The sequence below is a fragment of the Sceloporus occidentalis genome, unplaced genomic scaffold, assembly GCF_023333645.1.
Source record: "Sceloporus occidentalis isolate IW3139 unplaced genomic scaffold, rSceOcc1.0.p SCAF_1, whole genome shotgun sequence".
In the NCBI taxonomy this organism is placed as follows: Eukaryota; Metazoa; Chordata; class Lepidosauria; order Squamata; family Phrynosomatidae; genus Sceloporus; species Sceloporus occidentalis.
In genome coordinates, this window is record NW_028316981.1 from 277852705 (window position 1) to 277873523 (window position 20819).

The 20819-nt window shown below is 39.6% G+C and overlaps 1 protein-coding gene across 2 annotated transcripts in view; it reads left to right on the forward strand.

Moving 5' to 3' along the window:
- Nucleotides 1-20819, forward strand: part of SV2C (synaptic vesicle glycoprotein 2C) — a 143819-nt gene that overhangs the window by 120793 nt on the left and 2207 nt on the right. For both annotated transcript variants that reach the window (XM_089512830.1, XM_089512839.1), the window contains exons 5-12: nucleotides 1838-1971; nucleotides 2592-2681; nucleotides 3565-3675; nucleotides 5367-5455; nucleotides 6797-6961; nucleotides 8812-8945; nucleotides 11120-11323; nucleotides 12123-12282. In XM_089512830.1, the coding sequence (XP_089368956.1) occupies nucleotides 1838-1971; nucleotides 2592-2681; nucleotides 3565-3675; nucleotides 5367-5455; nucleotides 6797-6961; nucleotides 8812-8945; nucleotides 11120-11323; nucleotides 12123-12282 (1087 nt within the window). The remainder of the gene's footprint in view (nucleotides 1-1837; nucleotides 1972-2591; nucleotides 2682-3564; nucleotides 3676-5366; nucleotides 5456-6796; nucleotides 6962-8811; nucleotides 8946-11119; nucleotides 11324-12122; nucleotides 12283-20819) is intronic.

Sequence of the window (20819 nt, forward strand, 5' to 3'; positions counted from 1 at the left end):
AATGCTATAAAAGAACAGATCCCAAAGCTTGGTCTGAGGATGGAGGCACATGATATAGCTACTTTGCTGATGATGCTAAGCATATTTAGGTTTGTTTACTGTGAATCATGAAAATGTTACTTTTGGACTACAACTCCCAAGTCCTAGTTGGACTGTTGGAGCCAGGAGAGGGGATGGATGCCGGCTTGTCGGACTTTCCCCAAACCCACCAAGCACCAGCACTGGAACAACGAAACGCCCAGCTGCTGGAACCAGGAGAGGGGAGGGACACCGGTGGGAGTGGCGTCCTCAAAAACAGGCTCGTCTGACGAAGGCCCATCTGTCGAAGCCTTCGTTGATACCTGGAATCGTGATCTTACCAAGGCCATAGACACCATCACTCCTGAGCGTCCTTACCGGCCGGCTTCTAACAAAAAACCATGGTACACAGAAGATCTTCGAAAAATGAAGCAGACTGTGCAACGACTAGAGCACCACTGGCGGAAACATCGACTCTTATCTAACAAGACACTCCTTGAGACCTTATTGGCTTCTTACAGAGTGGCAATAGATGCAGCAAAGAATTCGTTCTGTGCTGCATGTATTGCGTCTGCAGAGTTTCGTCCAGCAGAGCTGTTTAGGGTGGTTAAAGAGCTAATTCAATTGCCTCCTGGATCTGCGCCTGAAAGCACTCTCAGCCCTTCTCTCTTTGTAAGTAGGCACATCCAGGCAAGCTTGCTCCCCAGAGTCACCACTAGGCTGTTGCACCACAGGAGGCATCTCACTAGCACTAGGACCTGGTTGGGTCTCCTCCTCTGGGGCTGAGGGATCACAGCTGGGACCTGGCAGAGCAGGATTAGTACCTGGTGTAGCCTCAATTAGCTCTTGCTCTGGAGGCGGCTCATCCTCCTCCTCGAGCTGCTCTTGGCTGGCCATGACAAGGATAAGTCCCATTAATAAAACACTAATATAACAAGTCTCTTATAGTAAAAGCAATCCTTCCCTCCCTCTCATTCACATATTCACATACCTCATATTTTCTTAGAAATAAGCTTTCCAGATTTCATTCTTCTAAAATAGTATTTAGCTTTCTCTCCTTCATCTTTTATTTGTGCTATATATATTGGTCAGAATTGGGATAATGTAACTTTTGGGCTACAGGTCCCATGCCATTTGTGGGATTTTGGAACTTGTACTCCAAAAAATTAACAATTCCAACTCTGTTATGCAATGGGTGCTTGGTATCAGCTGGCGTTTGGTTCTAGGATCTCCCATGGGAAAAACCCTTCTCTCAAAAGTAGCACTTCTTAAGTCAGAAAAGAAATTTAATGTATTTCCCAGTGCTCATAAACATTAAACCTTAGGTACTTCTGTTGAGGATGCCTGAGAGCTTGGTGGCCGCTCCAAGGCTATGGAACTCTCTTCCAAAAGGATCTTGGTTGGCCCCATCTCAGCTGTCTTTTCACCAACAAAGACACAATTTAAACTGGTCTTCAGCTTTTACCTGGTTGGGTTAATGCAATGGGTGCACTGGTTCTTAATGTGTAAAAGGTTTTAATGTGTTTCCAACTGTTCTAAATTAATGTTTTAAGTGGACTAAGTGGCTTTTTAATTTGTATGTTACAATTATTTTTAGTCATATTATTTTAACTTACAGCACTTTATAAATCAATCAATAAATAAATAAATAAAGCATTTTAACTTTTTATGCATGTGAGTTGCTTTGGGTCCCAAAGCAGAAAAGGAAGATATAAATGAGATCAGTCAATCAAATTATAAAATTCATCAAATACATCATGTTTTAAAAGCATTATTTCTTTCTCTGTCTCTGTGTATTCCCCCCATCCCTTTCATTCAGGATGGAGTTTCAGCATGGGGTCTGCATATCAGTTTCATAGCTGGCGAGTGTTTGTTATTATGTGTGCTCTCCCCTGTGTTTCTGCTGTGGTGGCACTTACTTTCATGCCAGAAAGTCCAAGATTCTTGCTTGAGGTAAAATTTCTTTATCATTCAACACACTTGACCTGTCTAGGTGTTAAAGGCTGCATCCACACTGATTTTGACACTGACACTGATTTTGCATACCTGTATATACTAATTTTCCAGACTAACACAGCTATGTCTTTGAACAATAAATAAAGAAAAAATAAGTTATTTACTATTTTCATTGTAGTATATGTGAGCCAGATTCTTATTTTGTAAACTGCCTGGAAAGGGCCTTGTCCTAAAATGTGGGATTAATCTAGCTGTGAACAAAGTGAAAAGTAATAATAATTAAGTTTATGACATTTCAGGTCAGTAGTACATAGGATTACTCACTTTATCTTCATAATATCCTGGTAAAAGTAGATTAGGCGGAGAAGTAGTGGCTGATTTGAGGCCACTTGGGGCTAACAGTCTATTGCTATACCATAATATTGTGACTGCCTTGAGAGGAGATGGCTACTGAATTCTGAATAGCAAGTTTATTTGTGGAGGTAATCACTTGAAAGTAAATAAATCAGAGACATTATAGTAGTATGGGTTCTCAGCAATGTGCAGTCACAAGGCATTAGCCTTCTGACTTTGTGTTTAAATGCATGTAAGTATTTTATCAAATATCTTGTCTGTAGGCTGGAAAACATGATGAAGCTTGGATGATCCTCAAACAGATTCATGATACAAATATGCGAGCTCGTGGTCAGCCTGAAAAAGTTTTCACAGTGAGTATGCTTTACACAAGAACCCCCCCCCCCCCCAATTCATGGACCCGTTCGTTCATTTGTTCCTTCAATCAATAATAATAATAATAATAATAATAATAATAAATTATTTATATTTCCCGCCTCTCCCTGTGAATTGAGGTGGGATTACATCCCATAAAATAAATACAAAATACAAATATAAAGATACTATCAATAAAATACTGACATTATTAATATTTTTTTTAAAAAAAATATTGTCCCAGTGGAGGACCCAAAGCAGTTTATACTATAATTTAAAACATAAAATAGCTGAAAAATGCAAAAATAGTCAAAAGTTTCCCATACCTTGGATCAGACATTGATCCGAACAAAGACTGAAGGCAAGAAATCAGAAGAAAATTAGGAATGAGAAGGGTAGCTATGAAAAAATTAGACAAATTCCTAAATTGTAAAGGTTTCACTGCAGAAGATTTCCTTGGGAACAACCAGACCACACCTGCACAGCAGCCACTAATTGACCATTCTCACAATGGAATGGAATGAGACATCCATACTCAAAACTGTCTATTGAATCATAGCAGGAAAGGGGGTCATTAATGGATTATTTTCACCATGAATAAAATGACATCCCCAATGATTGTAAGTAACTTTAGTAATTGCTTGTGACTGTACAGCACAACACCACCAGAAGAACCATGACATCATGTGATAATGTTGAGAAAAAAAAATGGGACCAAACAGCATGGTGTGGTGAGTTAGTTGTTTTGTTTCAGGGAAAGTGTTGCATGAAGACCATTTGTCTGACTTTTTTTGGATAATGTGCTCACTTCTTTTAACAGTGAAATATCTTCATTTCTCCAAAGAGAGAAGAACATAAATAGCTTTACTGTATTCTTCATAGGTTAACAGGATCAAAACTCCCAAGCAGATTGATGAGCTTATAGAAATTGAAAGCGATACTGGAACCTGGTACAGGAGATGTTATGTCAGAGTGCGCACAGAGTTGGAGGGTGTAAGTAATGTAATTTTAAAGGAATATTATTTGTGCTGGGATGCAAGTATAACTAGAGAAATACACCTGTTTAACATTGCCATTTATTTCAGACAAAACCTAATTTGAAGTGGAGGTGATTTTTTAAGAAACATAAAAGAAGAAGTATTTCATACTCCTGTGTTCAGTAGGAATATTTGTTGATATCATTTTATTTTATGATGGCCCTTTATGCTGCCTGACTTCCAAGAACCTAAATTTAGTATGCATTATATCCTCCTAATTTTTAATCAAAACAGTTTAGTGAAATATAGCTGGATAAAGTCACTCAGGATGCATCTGCACTGCATAAACAATCCAGTTTGATACCAGTTTTACTGCCATGGCTCAATGCTATGGAATTCTGGAAACTGTAGTTGTGCTCATGGTTTTCACACGATGTCAGGATGAAATGTGATTAAATTGCCATTATCCCATGAATAACCAGGCATAAAACAGCAGCAAATCATTCACAGGATTTTCCCATGAATGACTTTTTGCTGTTTATTGCCTGGTTATTCCTTGATTATTCATGGAATAATGCTCTTGTGTTAATCTCATTTTAATCACATTTTAATGTCCATTGCGCAATTTTCATGGGTTAATCACTGTTTTAAATCCACCTTTCTCCTGTGTGATAAACTCCTGTGTTAGTTCCTGTCGGCTATGAATGCATTTAGGCCAAGGTAGTCCAAAGTTATTACATGCTGCTGTAGCTGATTTCTGGAAATGAATTCTATCACCTGAACAGTGGTATACCTAGGGTATTTTAAATGCTGGATTTAATATTTTACAAAGGCCCCTTATGGTAGTCATGTGGGTTATTTCATTGATGAAATATGAAACGGGCATTTTCCCTCATTTGCCCTACTACCACTTCATGCTTTTGAACTGCTTGTGTATTTCTGACATGTATGGGCAAAATAAATAAATAAATGCAAACTCTTTGTGAATTCTAATGAAAATGAGAATGACTTTGGGCATGTTAAACTGTTTTAAACCAAAGTATCATGAGACTACAAGAAAAAATAGACGTTTGTTCTGCTTTTTTGATGCTAAACACATTTATATACATAAAAATTAGCATCATTTTGTTGTAGAAAATGTCTGGTTGGTGACACTCTAACTAGAAAGAAAGGATGATGTGATCAGTAATAACAAACACTGAGAAGTCTTAGCATGCCCATGGCAGCCTTGGGCCTGACATAAGTCCTGTTTGCAAGTCCCCCCCCCCCCCCATCATGTGCTGCCCTGGTGCTCTGATATTTCAAAGAAATATGGACAATTCACAGCTGTCAATTATCAGAGAATGAAAAGGTCATCCCTTGGTGTAGTTTTCTTGTGATAAATGATTATATAGACAAGTCCTTATATTAGACATTAGCTTTTAACAGTGCATAGACCTGGCCTGATAATTCTACCACTTCATATCTGGTTCTCTAAGGCACATACTCTAAGCCAGGAGTGAGAACTGTGTGACCTTTCAAATGTTGAACTGCAACACTCAAATTCCCTAGCTAGCAGAACCAATGGTGAAGCATGCTGGAAGTTGCAGTCCAACAATATCTGGAGGGCCACAAAGTTCCCACTCCTGTTGTATACCTACATGTCTTTTTTATTTTTAATTAAATAGAGTTTTAGAAATAAATGCTAATTTTCTTAATCTATCACAGATTTGGTTAACATTTATGAGGTGTTTCACCTATCCAGTCAAAGACAATACAACAAAACTGGCAACAGTATGGTTTACGCTTTCTTTTGGGTAAGTTTAGCAAGACAACCTACAGTAGTTACAGTGGATTGTATTAGTTTTGTTGCATGATAATCTTACTATCAAAAAGGCTCGACAGACTGCCCTGAAAGGGTGGCATCCATTTTTGCTCCTGAGGGACACCTCAGCAGCCAAACTATGCAGCCTCCCTCTAAACCAAAAAGAACCCGCTAAAAGCAGGTTATTTTTGGTGTGCGTAGCAGATGTCATGAATGCACCATTGGTGCACTGTTGCACGTCAATGATGCAAGCGCGGCACCACGACATGCGGATGCTGCGCCGTGCTTGCATCATCATGGCGGCCCCCATGTGGATGGTGCCACCACTGCATGGTAGGGCTCAGTAACATGCAGTCACTCCACAATCCCGAGCCCTAAAATCGGCCCCAGACTGCAGCTATCTGGCAGTCTGTACCAGGCCAAAGTGTGGTAAAATGGATTGGAAGTACTACTGAGTTTTACCTGATGAAGGAAATTCCATAAAAAGATATTTTTTGTTCCACTTCCACAAATACTACTATACAGAGTCATCCACTAAAGATTAATAACCAAAGATTCAGGATAGATCAAAACAGAAGATTACCCGTATTTTCCGACGTATAAGACGACTGGGAGTATAAGACGACTCCCAACTTTTCCAGTTAAAATATAGAGTTTGGGATATACTCGCCGTATAAGACTACCTCTCTTCCAACGCACACCAAATAAAAATTAAAAAGACATAAGATTTGATTTCAATATGATAATTTTAATTCAAATGCTCATGACATGCAGGCACCTAGGAGGAAAACTTGTTGTATACAAAGCCTGCTTGGACTGGATTGTATACAAAGCCCACAGATTCTCCAGTCTGGCTTGGAAGTTTCAGTACCCACCCTATAAGACGAAACCTGGCGTATAAGACGACCCCTGACTTTTGAGAAGATTTTCCTGGGTTAAAAAGTAGTCTTATACGCCAGAAAATACAGTACTTGTTTTCATTAATCACAATTAAAATTCACTATTGTTTAGCACTGAAATCACACAAAGGTGAGGTTAGTCTAAATCAGAAACAAGAACTTCAGGAGCGGCTGCTCGAAGATAGTTGGGAAAGAGCAGAAGCCAGAGATGGAAAGCTAAGCTTGTTTTTATTAACACTGTATGTTGTATTGCATTTGAATGCAGCTTGTGTATTTTAAGATACTAATTTTTATCAGTGTGTCTCCAGGAAAACACTGGCTATGCTACAACTCAGGTACCCATTGTGGGTTTCAATTCATTGTTAGGAAAACATAATTCTGACATATTCCACCAAGGCTACATTTGTTCAAATTATACCTATTGCTCTTCACAGCTACTATGGATTGTCAGTCTGGTTTCCAGATGTCATTAAGCATCTACAAGCAGATGAATATGCTTCTAGGAGGAAGAGTTTTGAAAATGAGAGGATAACAGATTTTGACTTCAACTTTACTTTGGAAAATCAAATCCACTTCAATGGGACATTCATCAATGACAGGTCGACATACATAAATAAATAAATAAATAAATAAATAAATAAATAAATCTTTCAAATCAATCACTTTGTTGTTCATTGTTATCCAGACACTGACCTGCCCCCTTATAATGAAGAGTTATTGGCACTTTTCAGTTCTAATATGCTTGGTTTGGGAAGCTTGTTATTTTATATATTTGTTGTTGTTGAGGAAACGCAGGGGGATATTAATGGTCTTATCACATTTTATAGTCACAGCAACCCTTTGAAGCAACCCTCTGAAGTATTTCAACCTGAGAAGTAGTGGCTTGTACTTTATATTGTAGCATTGTCTCTTATTATATTTCAGGAATGTATCTTTTCCATTTGTACACATGGGTGTCAAGACTATAGATTCTGCTCTAATGTGCTGATTGCCACATGTCTCCTCCTCACTTTTTCCTGGAGTCCTTTCTCTTCATTTATGTTAGCCATTGTTTTCTCTGCTTTCAAAATATGATTAGCACTAGCCAGTAATTAGTAGTGAGCCATTGTTATCAAACAGTGCTTTCAAATGATAGGTTTGGAGGTAGTTCCTAGTTAATGCCAATTGTTGTATGGTTGATTGTCACAGTACAATGGTTATGTACCAGGAAAGAGAAAGGATTTTGCATGTATGAGGAAAAAGATGGCATATACAGCTGTCTATACGGTTGATTATTCATGAGGTTGCCACCATGTGTACTCCCCCTCCTTCTTCCTGCATGCTCCTCTCTATCCCTTCCCTCCTTCTTCCTCCCAAGATTAGCTTGGCCTTGGGGGCTGAGGGGCCTTCCCTCAGTCCGGAGGAAATGAGGCTTCTAATCCGTGCCGGCTGCCATGGAGACTAGCTCCTGGTTGCACTCTGGGCCCGGCTTGCACACACCATGCTCCCTTCTACTGGACTCCCCTGCTTCCCATCTCACCCCTGTCGCCCTGGGGTTGGCTCACCTTAGCTGGCTCCAGAGCAATGGGGCAAAATGGGGGGATGGAGGATCCTCCTCCCTTTGCCAGCCCCATCGCTCTCTGGATAGCTGAGGGAGCAATGGGCAGGCAAAGGGACTTGGGGAGGATGGAGGATCCTACTTCCCCATGCCTGCCTCTTTGTCCTCTGGACAACCAAGGGAGAGTGATGGGGCAGGCAAAGGGTCCTGGGGGTTTGGAGCATGCACTTGCTATCCATCACCTCCCTGTCCTCCAGTGGCCAGCTCAGCTGAGCCAATCACAGAGCAGCAGCGAGAAGATGTTTAGCAAGTGCGCTTATTGGCTGCGGTGGAGAGGGGGCATGGCATGCGCACGCCAGAGTCTCCATAGCAGCTGGCAGCCCCTGCACCCTGTCTCCCTCCAGGCTAGGGCAATGGGGGGGGGGCAGAAAAGAAGGTGGTAAGGAAGGAGGGGAGGGACTTGAGTATTCACAAAATTTTGAATTTGCAAGGGGTCCCTGAATGGATCCCCCACAAATCCAGAGGGACGGCTGTACACTGGATCCTTGGTATATGCTTGGGTTTGGCTCCAGGACCCCATGTATACAAAAATCCATGGATGCTGAAGACCATATATTAAATGGCCAAATCAAGGTTTGCTTTTTGAAATTTATATATTTTTTAATATTATCAAGCTGTAGACATTTGAATATGTGAATAAAGAATCTGTGGATATAGAGGGCTGACTGTACAAGCTTGGAAATCATGGATTGTTTGAATATTTTGAATTATTACTGCCATGGTTTGGGTAATCAGACTGTGACATGTATTGAGCTGTACTGCTGGAGCATCAATTGAAAAAATGTCTCCAAAAAAAGATATCTTGCTGTTTATGATAATTTAAGCTGATTGCAAATTATTTCTATTGGTCAGGTTTACCATGATGAAATTTAAAGCAGTTACTTTTCAAGATACACTTTTTAAGAACTGTAATTTTGAAGATGTTACCACACTGAACACTTACTTTAGGAACTGCATTTTTATGGAAACCACTTTTTTCAGCACAGGTAGGGTGGAAAGAAATACCCTCTTTAACTGTCCAGCTCTGGGAATAGAATGGGGTCCATTTTATCAAGAATTTCTTACCAGAATATTGTTGTTACAGATGGTACAGTGGGGATTTAGAACAAACCTAAAAGAGAATACAACTTGCCTGCCCTAACCATGGGCTTGCCATCCATGGATTTGAGCATCCACGGATGGCAAACCATGGCGGTGCGTGCACGCAGCCATGCTGCTATTAAAAACCACAAGACTTGAGGTACTGCCAGGGCGGTTCTGGAACAACAGTTCCCCCTCCCCACGGATGCAAAAAACTGGGACCTCAAGTGCTGTGGTTTTCAATGGTCGTGCACATTCAACCTTGTTCGCCAATAGAGGAGAATAACTGAAGAACTCAGAAGGAAAAGTCAGGGTCTGTCACTGCTCCCCTTCCACAGCATCTGTTGCCTGAGGTGATTGTCTCTGTCTTTGCTGCCTCACTAAGACAACATCTGTAAAAAGATTTGGCTATAGAGCTGCGATCCTCAAACCCTTATTAATATTTAATAATTTTGTTGATCTGCATCTCTACATATAGATCTATATCTACATCACTGTGTATGTGTTATTATACAAGAATAATATATTAAATAAGAAACAAGTTGCTGCCCTTTCATGACATTCAAAATTAAGTGTTCAAGGCAGTTGTCTCATCCCCACCCACCCCGCCAATGATGGGGGTGCGGTTGATTGTCAAGTTTGTAAGCCACATTCCACACACTCTGTCTTGAGACCATGAGAAGAGGCCCTGCTAATGGTTCCTTCTAAGAGACATATTATAGGTACTGTCCACCCTCCCCTTGCTCGGGGGGATCCGTTCCGGATTTCCCCACGTAAGGGAAAACATGTGGATGCTCAAGCCCCATTCAAATGAATGAGGTTTGTGCCTGCAGCGGTGCACAGTGTGTGTGCCATGAGTGAGCGCACCATTGCTTCTTCTGCCGCACGGCACCACTTCATCCAGCGCAGCTTCCAGCATATGCTGGAAGCCATGTAAGAGGTGCCCGCATATGACATGGGCGCACTGTAATACAATATGCAGAGGCTCCTTTGTAATGACACCCCACCTCTGCCTAGTTCTGTACTGGTTTAAGAAAATGGTCAACATATTCATGGCTGTGTTGGCTGTGCAGCAAAATACAACAAAATACACAATGCAGGAATATCTTTATTGGCCAAACAAAATGCAAATAAATAAATAAACCATGCTACCTTTGGAAGCTTCAGTGGCTTCTTTGTCAGGCAGAGATGTTAGAAATCTTACAGAAGAAGAAAGGTGACAGTGTTAGTCACAGGCCTACATTTTGTCTCAGATGCTCTTCACAGCTACTGCCCCTGCACTGAGATCCCTACAGATCATTTTAACTGATAACAGAAATAACATCTGAGATAAAATGTAGGTCTGTGACTCTAACATTGTCACTTTTCTATTGTATGATTTTAAACAACTTTGCATGATGAAGAAACTGGTGAAGCTTTAAAAGCTTCCATGGTGCATTTGGTTGGCTGATAAAGGTATGGCTGTTTTGTGGATTGTGGCTATGTCTGTGCTACAGAATTAATGCAGTTTGACACCACTTTATTGGTCATGGCTCAAGGCTATGGCATTTTCAGATTTGTAGTCTGGTGAAATATTTTGCTTTCTCTGTCAGAGAGCTGTGGAGCCACAACAAGCTACAAGTACCAGGATTCCATAGCATAAAGCCATGGCAGTTAAAGTGGCATCAAACTGCATTATTTCTGCAGTGCAGGTGCAGCCTTAGGAACAAGACTCTTCTGGGTTATTTAATCTATTATACTTGTATATTGTTTTTCTGTTAAAATAGCCACAGGGATTTTCAGTAGCTGTTCTTTATAGAATGGTAAAACACATGAATAAACCAAAGTTAAATGACATAGCAATAAGAAATGTAATTTGAAATCAGAAAGTCATTCTTATGAAAGCATCAGCTGCCAATTACCCATTAAAAGTCCTGAATTTTGTAAAGGGTTTAATCTTATACCTAAGTATAATCATCACTGTCATCATTGAGTAAAACACTGTCATCATTGAGAGTATTGGTATTTGAAATGTTTTAAAATCAAATATTTTCACAACTATCTGATATTATTCTAACTGTCACCTTCTCTGTTTCCATAGATCTTGAACCATATAAATATCCTGGCAGTGAATTTATAAACTGCACATTTTATCACAACAAGACAGGATGTCAGATCTCCTTTGATGACGATTACAGTGCCTATTGGATTTATTTTGTTAATTTCCTGGGGACTTTAGCAGTATTACCAGGGAATATTGTCTCAGCTCTTCTGATGGACAGAATTGGGCGTTTATCAATGTTAGGTATGCTTTTCATTAAAATGGATTTTAAAAATATTTTAAGTGCTTACAAGACATGAAGTGGGAGAGGATTTTACAAAAAATATTTTCAAACAAACTCCCTAGGTAAATAGAAAGCAAATTTAGTTACTTCTTTTCATAGGTTCAGTATCATCGTGCATATTACATATGTCTCAGTGGCCTTATTTCTTTTAAGCCCGGGTGGCACATTGGTTAAACGCCTGTACTGCAGCTACTCACTCACAAACCATAAGGTTGTGAGTTCAATACCAGCGAAAGGGCTCAAGCTCAACTCAGGCTTGCATCCTTCCGAGGTGACTAAAATGAATACCCATATTGTTGGGGGCAATTAGCTTACACTTTTTAAATGCTTAGGGAATGCTTAAGTGGTAATAGGCAGGTAGTAAAATTTCAACTTTGTTAGCAACAGAAAAGTAAGTTCCTTGAGATCCAGAATATAGGCCTATGATTCTGGCATCATATGTAAGCTTTTTAACATCTTTGCATAATGAAGCAGCTGGTGAACCTACTAAAACTTGCATAATATATTTTATGCCAATATATGTCTACTCAAAAGGAGGTCCTAGGAAGTTATAGGACTGGTAAAGGATTGCAACTTTAATTTTTTTCCTTGAACTGTTTCCCACAACCCAACCATTCCTACTACCAACTCCCTCTGGGGGCTTGTAGAAAAAGATCTGGCTACTCATTTCTTTTTGCCCTATTGGAAAGCCATCTTGGCGATGTTGGAGAGTAGGATACTGTGACAAAACCAATAGTAATTCTCACTATTTGTCTACAGGTGGCTCTATGATTCTTTCTGGGATTAGTTGCTTTTTCCTATGGTTTGGTACAAGTGAATCCATGATGATAGGTATGCTGTGTCTGTACAATGGCCTCACCATTTCAGCATGGAATTCCCTCGACGTCATTACTGTGGAACTTTATCCTACAGACAGGAGGTATATTCTTACATTCTTGATGTGCTTTATGTCCTTTCTGAAGCATAATTAAGAAAATATGTCAGTCATAGATTAAATGGGCAAATTTTCTTTTTCATTGCTAGCTGAGTATGCTTCTGTGTTTTGAAGAACCTGCTGAATAATCATAAATAAAACAGCCTTCATACTGGGGAGAAGTAAGCAAAGGAGCCACCTGGTTATTTGTAGGACTGATTGTATTTGACTTACTTACAAATTAAATCGACATATAGATGGTATATTTCCTGTAAATTTCTGCTGACATTGTTCACTGTTAGAGACAACGTACTCAGCTACTCAGTTTGGATTAATCCAGTATGGCTGTTGTTCCAGTCAGCCACACAGCAAACAGCCAAGGTTGACCTTTGGTTTCTAGATTAGCAATGTCTTCTCTTGCCATGATTGTTATTAATAATAATATTTGGAAGCAAAGGAGGGTAATAATACTAATACTACTAATACTAAATTGTTGCTGTTATTGTTATTTTTTTACCCATCTCTTCCCAAGGCTTGAGGCAGGGTACAACATAGATTAAAACACATAAAACCATTTAAACACATTGGAGTTTATTACACAGGGAAAAATTGGAAGTTTAAAATGGTAAGATCCCGTTATTAACTCACTATTGCACAACTGATTTTCACATGCAAAGCTCTGTTATCCCATGCAGAATCTGAGATCAGTCTGCACTTACGAGCAAATGTTCTAATGGTTTTCACACGACAGGACCAAATGTGCCTCCATCCCAATGATAAAAGTGTGTGTGCGGCGGTTTGTGCGCAACATTATGTGAAAACCATTTGTACAATTGGGCCTAATATGCTGGATAACCATGTGTTCTGACCTTTTTAAACTTCCAAATTTCCCCGTATGATAAACTCCTTAGAGTTAAAACACATAAACATAGAGCATATTAAAATCATCCAGCGTAAATTTTTTTTTAAAATCCTTATTTAAAAATTAAACTATCCCAATTTAAAATTCATAGTTTAAAATTGATTGGGTAGGCAATGAACCCTTTAGATCCACAGCTTCTCCCAGGTGTGTTCTCTGCTGGAGTTCCCACTGGTAGTAGCTGATGATTTCTGTGTTAGTGGTGTGGCAAATCACCTCTTTGCTTTATTCTAGTTTTTAAAAGAGGTATTCAAGGTGGGGAACCCTATCTCCAGGTGACATTTAGCACCATGGAGAGTTCCTTTGAAGTTTGAACTTCAGTTTGGAGAAGATTTTCCACTGCTCAATATCAGAATCCCCAGGTACCACTGATTCCAACATCCGCGAAGGAACTCCTGTGCACCTTTCCACACTCTCATAGAGGAGGATTGTGAGGTCTCTCAAAGTATGCTCTTATCTCCATGTCCAGAAAGAGGAATGCAAACAACAACAACAATAACAACAACAAACAGAAACTTCAAAACTATCACTTCTGGGATAACCTCCAAGGGACTACTGAATTAGTAGAGTCCCTACTAAGTTTTAAAGGTCTATATTTCATCAGTGTATGCAGTCCCTCTGCTGATACAGATATCAGCTATTTCACACTGTCCTTGTGTTCATAATTAAAGGGGGAAATGGGGGGGGGGGCAAGGAGACAACAAATCTAGTAGCATATTTATTTCAACATGAGATTTGTGGATATCAATCATTTCCTCAGATGCACTAATGGAATACAATATTAAAGCTTCAGTATTGTACCACTGTATTCCCCATCACTGGGTATGGATGCAAGAGCTGAAGAAAGTAGATAGAAAGAAAATCAACTCATTTGAAATGTGGTGCTGGAAAAGAGTGCTGAGGACAGCCATGGACAGCAGAAAGTAAACAAATACATGCTAGAGCAGATCAGGCCAGAACTCTGCCTGAAAGCCAAGTTGACTAAATTTAGGCTGTCTTATTTCGGCCACATAACAGGAAGACATGAGTCACTGCTAAATACAATAATGCTAGGAAAGGGGAAGAGGCAAAAAGAGGGAAAAGCCTCATACTAGATGGATAGATTGAATCAGCAAGGTCACAGCCCTGAATCTACAAGATCTCAACAATTGTTTTCTGTTTGTGTGTAATTTAAAAAAACACACGCCCTTACTCATTGTTTACTAGTGGATTCTCCCCCCCCCCCATACATGCTTTTCAAGTTTTCCCTTCAACTAGTCTCCCTTCTTTGTTGTAAATATTATTTATACTTTATGTATAATCTTATCATGGGGGGGGGGGGGAGTTTAATATTATAATTTTGTAGACATTGGCACAGCATGTTTCTACTGCCATCCTGTGGAGAGAATATGACATTGTTCCAATCTTGTTTTTCCCATTCATGGCATATAATGTAGCCCAAAAGCAGCATTAGTGTTTTCACTATATTTTTATTCAGCCTCTTTTTATAGATCAATTTCAAATCTTGTTGTTTGCTTTGTTTTGTTACTCTGCTTTATTAATGTGAAAGCTTGCTCTGTTGAGCTGTACAGAAGCTATAGGTTTTTTTTGTGAGTTTTTTGGGCTATGTGGCCATGTTCTGGAAGAATTTATTCCTGATGTTTCGCCTGCATCTGTGGCTGGCATCTTCAGAGGTTGGTTGCATGGAAGTGAGTGGGGGATATATACTGTGTGACCCTTACTTGTGAGGAAGTGATTTACATATTAATCTCTGTGTTGGTCTATTTTTGAATGGCAAAGCATCAGGGTGGGAGGATATGCAGGAGGATATATATATATATGTCTATTTAATTAGCAATCCATTTTCTGAACATGGCCACACAGCCTGAAAAACCCACAAACAACTATGTTGGCTGTGAAAACCGTCAACTTCACATTATACAAAAGCTCTTTTGAGCTATAATTAGTTTGTTTTTTCCACCAAGCATATACAAAACCTTGTCAGTACAGTGCGCCTGGGCTGTACGCAGGCACACCATACACGTCTTCAAGCTTATGCTGAAGCCACACAGCCATTAACCAAATGGCGCACTGCTGTGCCACAAGCACACGCCCCATTGTTTACAATGGGGTGTAAGCATACATGGAATTCTCCTTACGCGTGGGGATCCAGAACAGATCCCCTGCATAAGGGAAGGGCCCACTGTATTACTGATAATCTGATTAAGGCTGCAGTCCTAAAGTGAAGGAACACTAAGGATTGAGCAGTCTCAGGGGCTCAGGTTTATCTAAAAGCTTTCAGCTATTGTTGGCAGGGCTGTTGGGCTATTTGTTAGTTCCCCTGACTAAACTCCTATAGGGCTTTTCTTTTTAATTTTTCTAAAACATTTTAAAAATAACACTCCCTCTTTTTGAAAATAATAGGAAGGGATTTATTCAACTAGCTGCACAGCTCACAGACATTTCTTCCCATACTGAGCAGCATGGTGAAGGTTATGTTCTCTCCTGTGATCACCACCACACTTTTCACACTCCCTGTCATTTTCGGTGATTACCTTTCCAGTTTGGGGAAGAGCCAAGACAGGGTATTCAAGATGGCACCATCCTCTCTGAAGCTGGTGCTTTAACGGCAACCTTGGAAAGATTTCTTTTTACAACCTAAAAATGTTCTGTCTCCTCCTTTTATTCCACATCTTATCTCTCATTGTCTTGGGAACCTTACGAAATTAAAGGTTGAAGTGATGGCCAAGTTTTCTTCCTACTTCAGTGATTGCAAAACAAGAGTAATAAAATGTTATGTCCAGGATATTGCAATTGCATATATGGAGCTTAATGCTCCACACATTGCTCCACACCTCTCATTCTCCCACACCTTACAATCTCCAGGGTCCATTACTGCTGCTTTCTACTTGCCTGGCTGGAGAGGGGAAAGTGAAAGGTAGAGGCCACTCAGGCTACAGAGAATGCTCATTTCTCTCCCCCTTGCAGCTGAGACTGTCCATTTCTTTGTTCCCAGTGTGCTCCCCCTTCCACTTCCAGCTAATAGCAACAGCAGACCCCCCCCCCCCCCCAAAGCTTGACATCTGCCAGGGAGGAAATTATGGACAGTGCAAAAAGCCATGAATAGTTCCTTGCCACCTGTCCAAAAGAAAACAAACCCATGTAACCCAGAGTTAAATATGTGTACATCATCAACAGGATTCCAGCAAATATCATTCTTCTCTAGAACATTTTGTTCTTTCCCCCTCCCCTTTCATTCATTTCTTTCCCCCTCCCCTTTCTACCTAGAGAAGAAGAACATGGAATTTTACCCCACTTCTGTAGCCACTACTTTCCCTAATTTTTCTTGGCTGTTTTATTTGTAGACTACTGTGATATATTTTTGTTTAGATATGATCTCATGAAAGATTTATATGTAATATAATCCTGATCATTTCAGTCTGCTGCCTTAAACTTGCACTCTGCAGTAGCTGATTTCAGATAAGCTCAGCAGGTAGAGCTTTCCCCTTGTTAGGCTGTAAAATACAAGAAACATCATGTTTTCATAATGCATTCACTCCAGTTTTCTAGCTGTAGAAGCAGAAGCATCTCTTTAATGAAACCTTGTCAGATAAGCTATTCACAAAAGCCAGATGTTTAATATGTATTTATTAAAGTATAACCTCCAACACACAATCTTGTGATCTAAATAAACATTAATTTGATTCCTAAGAAAACAATTGCCCTTCCCACCCACTGGAGGGTAGATCATAATCATGATAACAACTAGCAGCATTTCATATCATGTAACTCAACCAAGACCCAAAACATGTAGGGCTACAGATGATAAAATTTCTAATCTTTCATTCAGTTGTATGAATGTACAAAACCTCTGTCTATTATTATGGAAGGCTACTGGCAGAGTATTTTATTTTATTTCTTCATTAAAACATTTTTATCCTGCCTTATATCATGGTATCTCAGACATTGGCATACTTAGCTTCTTTGATGCCTGGAGTGTGTGGGCTCCTCTGTATCCTGAGTCAAAATAGTGCTGCTGACTTTGGGGGCAAAGGTATGGCTTTTTGCTCCACTTGAGGCAGCAGAATGGCTTGGGCCAGCTTTCCTTGGAGGCCATGCCACTCTGGCAGAGGCACACAGACCAGTGAAACTGGCTTTTTTGAGTGAAGTTACTTTAGGCAGAGCCGGACCAGAACCAGTGAGAAGTCATTCTTTCATATGGTGTCTTATTTTAAAACAGCACTAAAAGACCTGTCTCTTCTGGTAGGCCTATCCCGATGATTTTGAAATTATGATTTTTCAAGTTTGTATTGATTCTTTTGAATTTGTATTGGCTTTATATACTCTTTTAACTATGTCATGTGTTTAATTTATTGTTGTTCCCTGCCTCGATCCATAGAGAGAGGCGGGTAAGAAATAAATAGCAGTAGCATCCCCAATCCTCTGTGACCCACAGTCCTCCAGCACATCTCCACAAGTGGAAGAGAGAAGTAAGGAAAAACATTGCTAATTCTCATCTCCAGTAAGTGCCCACTAAAAGCATTCTTTCAGGCACAAAGTCTCTCAATGCTGCTCACCACTTGAGACACCTTCTGTTCTGGCAGTGGAGTTTATCAGACAAGGGAAATTGGAAGTATAATCCAATGGCAATCGGAACGCAATCATGGGTTTTCACGTTACTGCATGATAACCCACAACACACAAATTTGGGCAATGGGACGTCAGTCTGAGCGCAATCATGGGGTTTCACGTTATTGCATGATAGACTGCCACACGCAAATTCGGGCAATGGCATGCTATTTTTGGGCAATGGGGAGCCAGTTCGAATGTAGTGAGCATTCATGTAATTTTGCTAAACTAGCAACTTTACGTGAATGCGTTCTGGCCCCACTTTCTTTTCATTCGAAATTAAGAGAAATTCCTCTGGTGTGATAAACTCCAGTGCCACCCTTCTTGACCCTGCAAACTGTAACTCTAGCATATCCTCCCTCTTGGTGTGGTTGATGAGGAGCCCTGACATCCTGCTGCCCAGTTGAGTCTTCCTGATCTTCCCTCCCACCCTTTCACGCCTAAGGAAGGCCTGGGGCATCATGCTCTCAACCTTCCCTGACCTCCCTAGAAAAGGGATAACTCTCTGTTTTGCACCCCGTTATTGCCAGCTCCCATTGCCTCACCCTTGCTACCCCACTGATCTCAGGGATTCATATAAGTGAAACAATATAAGCAGATTAAAACAATAAAAACTAATTTAAATAGACTAAAATGTATTAAACAATTTAACATGTCCCCAAGGGCTTTAATAAACAGAAACTTGGTGCTGGAAAGAATACAACATTGGTGCCAGTCTAATGAGAAGGCATTCCACACACAGGGCACCTGTTTCTATGTCTACTGTCTGTGTATTGCTCCCAGTACTGAGAGACGAAGGAGAGCCCCTTTATCAGATCTCAGTCAAGCTCTTTCCCATGTATTGAAATCCCAAGTCATTTGTGGCCTTGAATGTGACCACCAGCACCTTGAATTCAGATTAGAAGTGAATTGGCAGGCACTACTGAGTAGACAATACAGACTAGGTGGACAAATTGTCTATCATAGGAAAAGGCAGGACTTTGAGGGTGATGGCTGTTACCTTTTCTTGGTTGTAAAAATGTAACTTTTATTTTTTTATTAATGTAAATTTCCATACTATAAAATGACATATAAGGATAAGTTATAAATGCAAAATAAAGTAATCTAAACTACTAACTAAAAACTACTGGAAATAAAGTTTTCAGGTATTGAGATATTCAGCTTGGTCTGTCAGAGAGCTCTGGTGCCACACCTCACTGCAAATCCCAGGATTCTGTAGCATACAATCATGGTACTTAAAATGTGTCAAACTGCTTTAATTCTGTGGTGTGAATATCCCTGAGTCACCTTGGACAAGTCATGCTCTCTCAGCCTCAGAGGAAAGTAATGGCTAATTCCCTCAGAACAAATCTTGTAAACCTTATGAAATATTCACCTTGAGATTGTGATAAATTGGAAGTAAATTGCAACAAGTTGGGGAAAGTTGCTGTTGTGAAGACACACAGTAAGATGCCACAGGGCCAAATTAAATGAGATGAGAACTTGAAAATGTTAATTATTTGGACTGCAGCTGGAAAAATAACTGTTCTAAGCTCCAGATGAGATATTACAGAAATCCATTATTAGACTCTTGTCTCTAAATTTTGTGATTTGGAATTCCTAATTCCACTACTGAGAAGGTGAGGATTCAGCCCTAAACCCTATAGCATTTTTTTATTTGTTATTTTATTCATTTTATTTATTTGATTTTTAAAAAGTCCTCTGAAATTGAATCTCAGGACATCATCATGCCACTGCTTTGGCATGTATTCATTCTTTTCAAAGGTGTTTTTTAATCTGTGCTGTATGGGAGAATTTTCACTGAGAAAGCAACATGGGTGTGTAGGAATAGACTTTTAAAAACTCCTCTGTGGTCCCAGGCCAGATCTTGCATATACTTTGCTATGCTGCCACCCACTAGCAGTCCATGGAGTGCTGTGCATGGATCAGTGCAGTGTACAGCAGCATGTAAAAGCCAAATTGCTTGACACAGACTGTCAGGAATATACAAAAAGCATCTCATGTTTGAAATCATGAATGATCCACTCCTGTTAGCTTTGTTAGGAATTTTTAATTGAAGAAGGTTCTGTGTAAAACATCTAGTAAATAAACAGAAAAGGAAACCCTGTCAACCAACAAGTAACAAAATATTTCACATACTCACACACTACTTAAATCTGCAGTAAAACAGCAGTCACAACATAATACCAATATTTTCTTTTAAAAGGTATTGCCTTTTCAATACAGCATAATTAAGCAGGGAGAGGCTATTTTGAAATGTATGCAAGTGCTTTAAGCATATGAGTTTTACTGAAGTGTCTAATCTGTTCTTACCTGTTGTTGTTTTTTTGTTTATTTCCAAGATTTATATATCTCCCACCTTTCTCCCACAATGGGATTCAAGGTGGGTTACAATATATTAAAAAGGTAAAGCTAAAAAATTGATTAGATAAGTAAAAAAAATAAATTAAATACTACTAACATTAAAACATAAACATTAAAACAAACATTAAAACATATAACAGTATTGTTTAAAACAGTGAAGAGCAGGAAACATTAAAACAGCACACCACATTATTCAAATAAAATCTACCCACCAAATGCCTGCCTGAATAAAAATGTCTTCAGCTGCCAGTGGAAACAGAGGAGGGTTGTTGTGTGCCTTAAAGTTCATTCCAGTTTATGGTGACCCTAATGCAAAAGTATCACAAGGTTTTCTTGCAATATTTCTTCAGAGGGGGTTTGCCTTTCCATTCCCTCTGAGAGAGAGAGAGAGTGTGATTTGCCCAAGTTCACCCAGTGGTTTTCTGTGGCTGAATGGGATTTGAACTTATCTGTTGTTTCCAGCACAGATTTATGGGTATAGTGTCAGTCTTTCTAACACATATCTTAACACTGTGTTTCTCAGACGCCTTTCTTTTAAGTCTACTTTATTTTCTACAGTCCATAGCCAGCTGTTTAACATGTGATTGAATGGAGGTCCTTTCTAACTAAAGAAATGTTTTTCAAAAAATTGATGCTGCAGCCAAAAAGCATG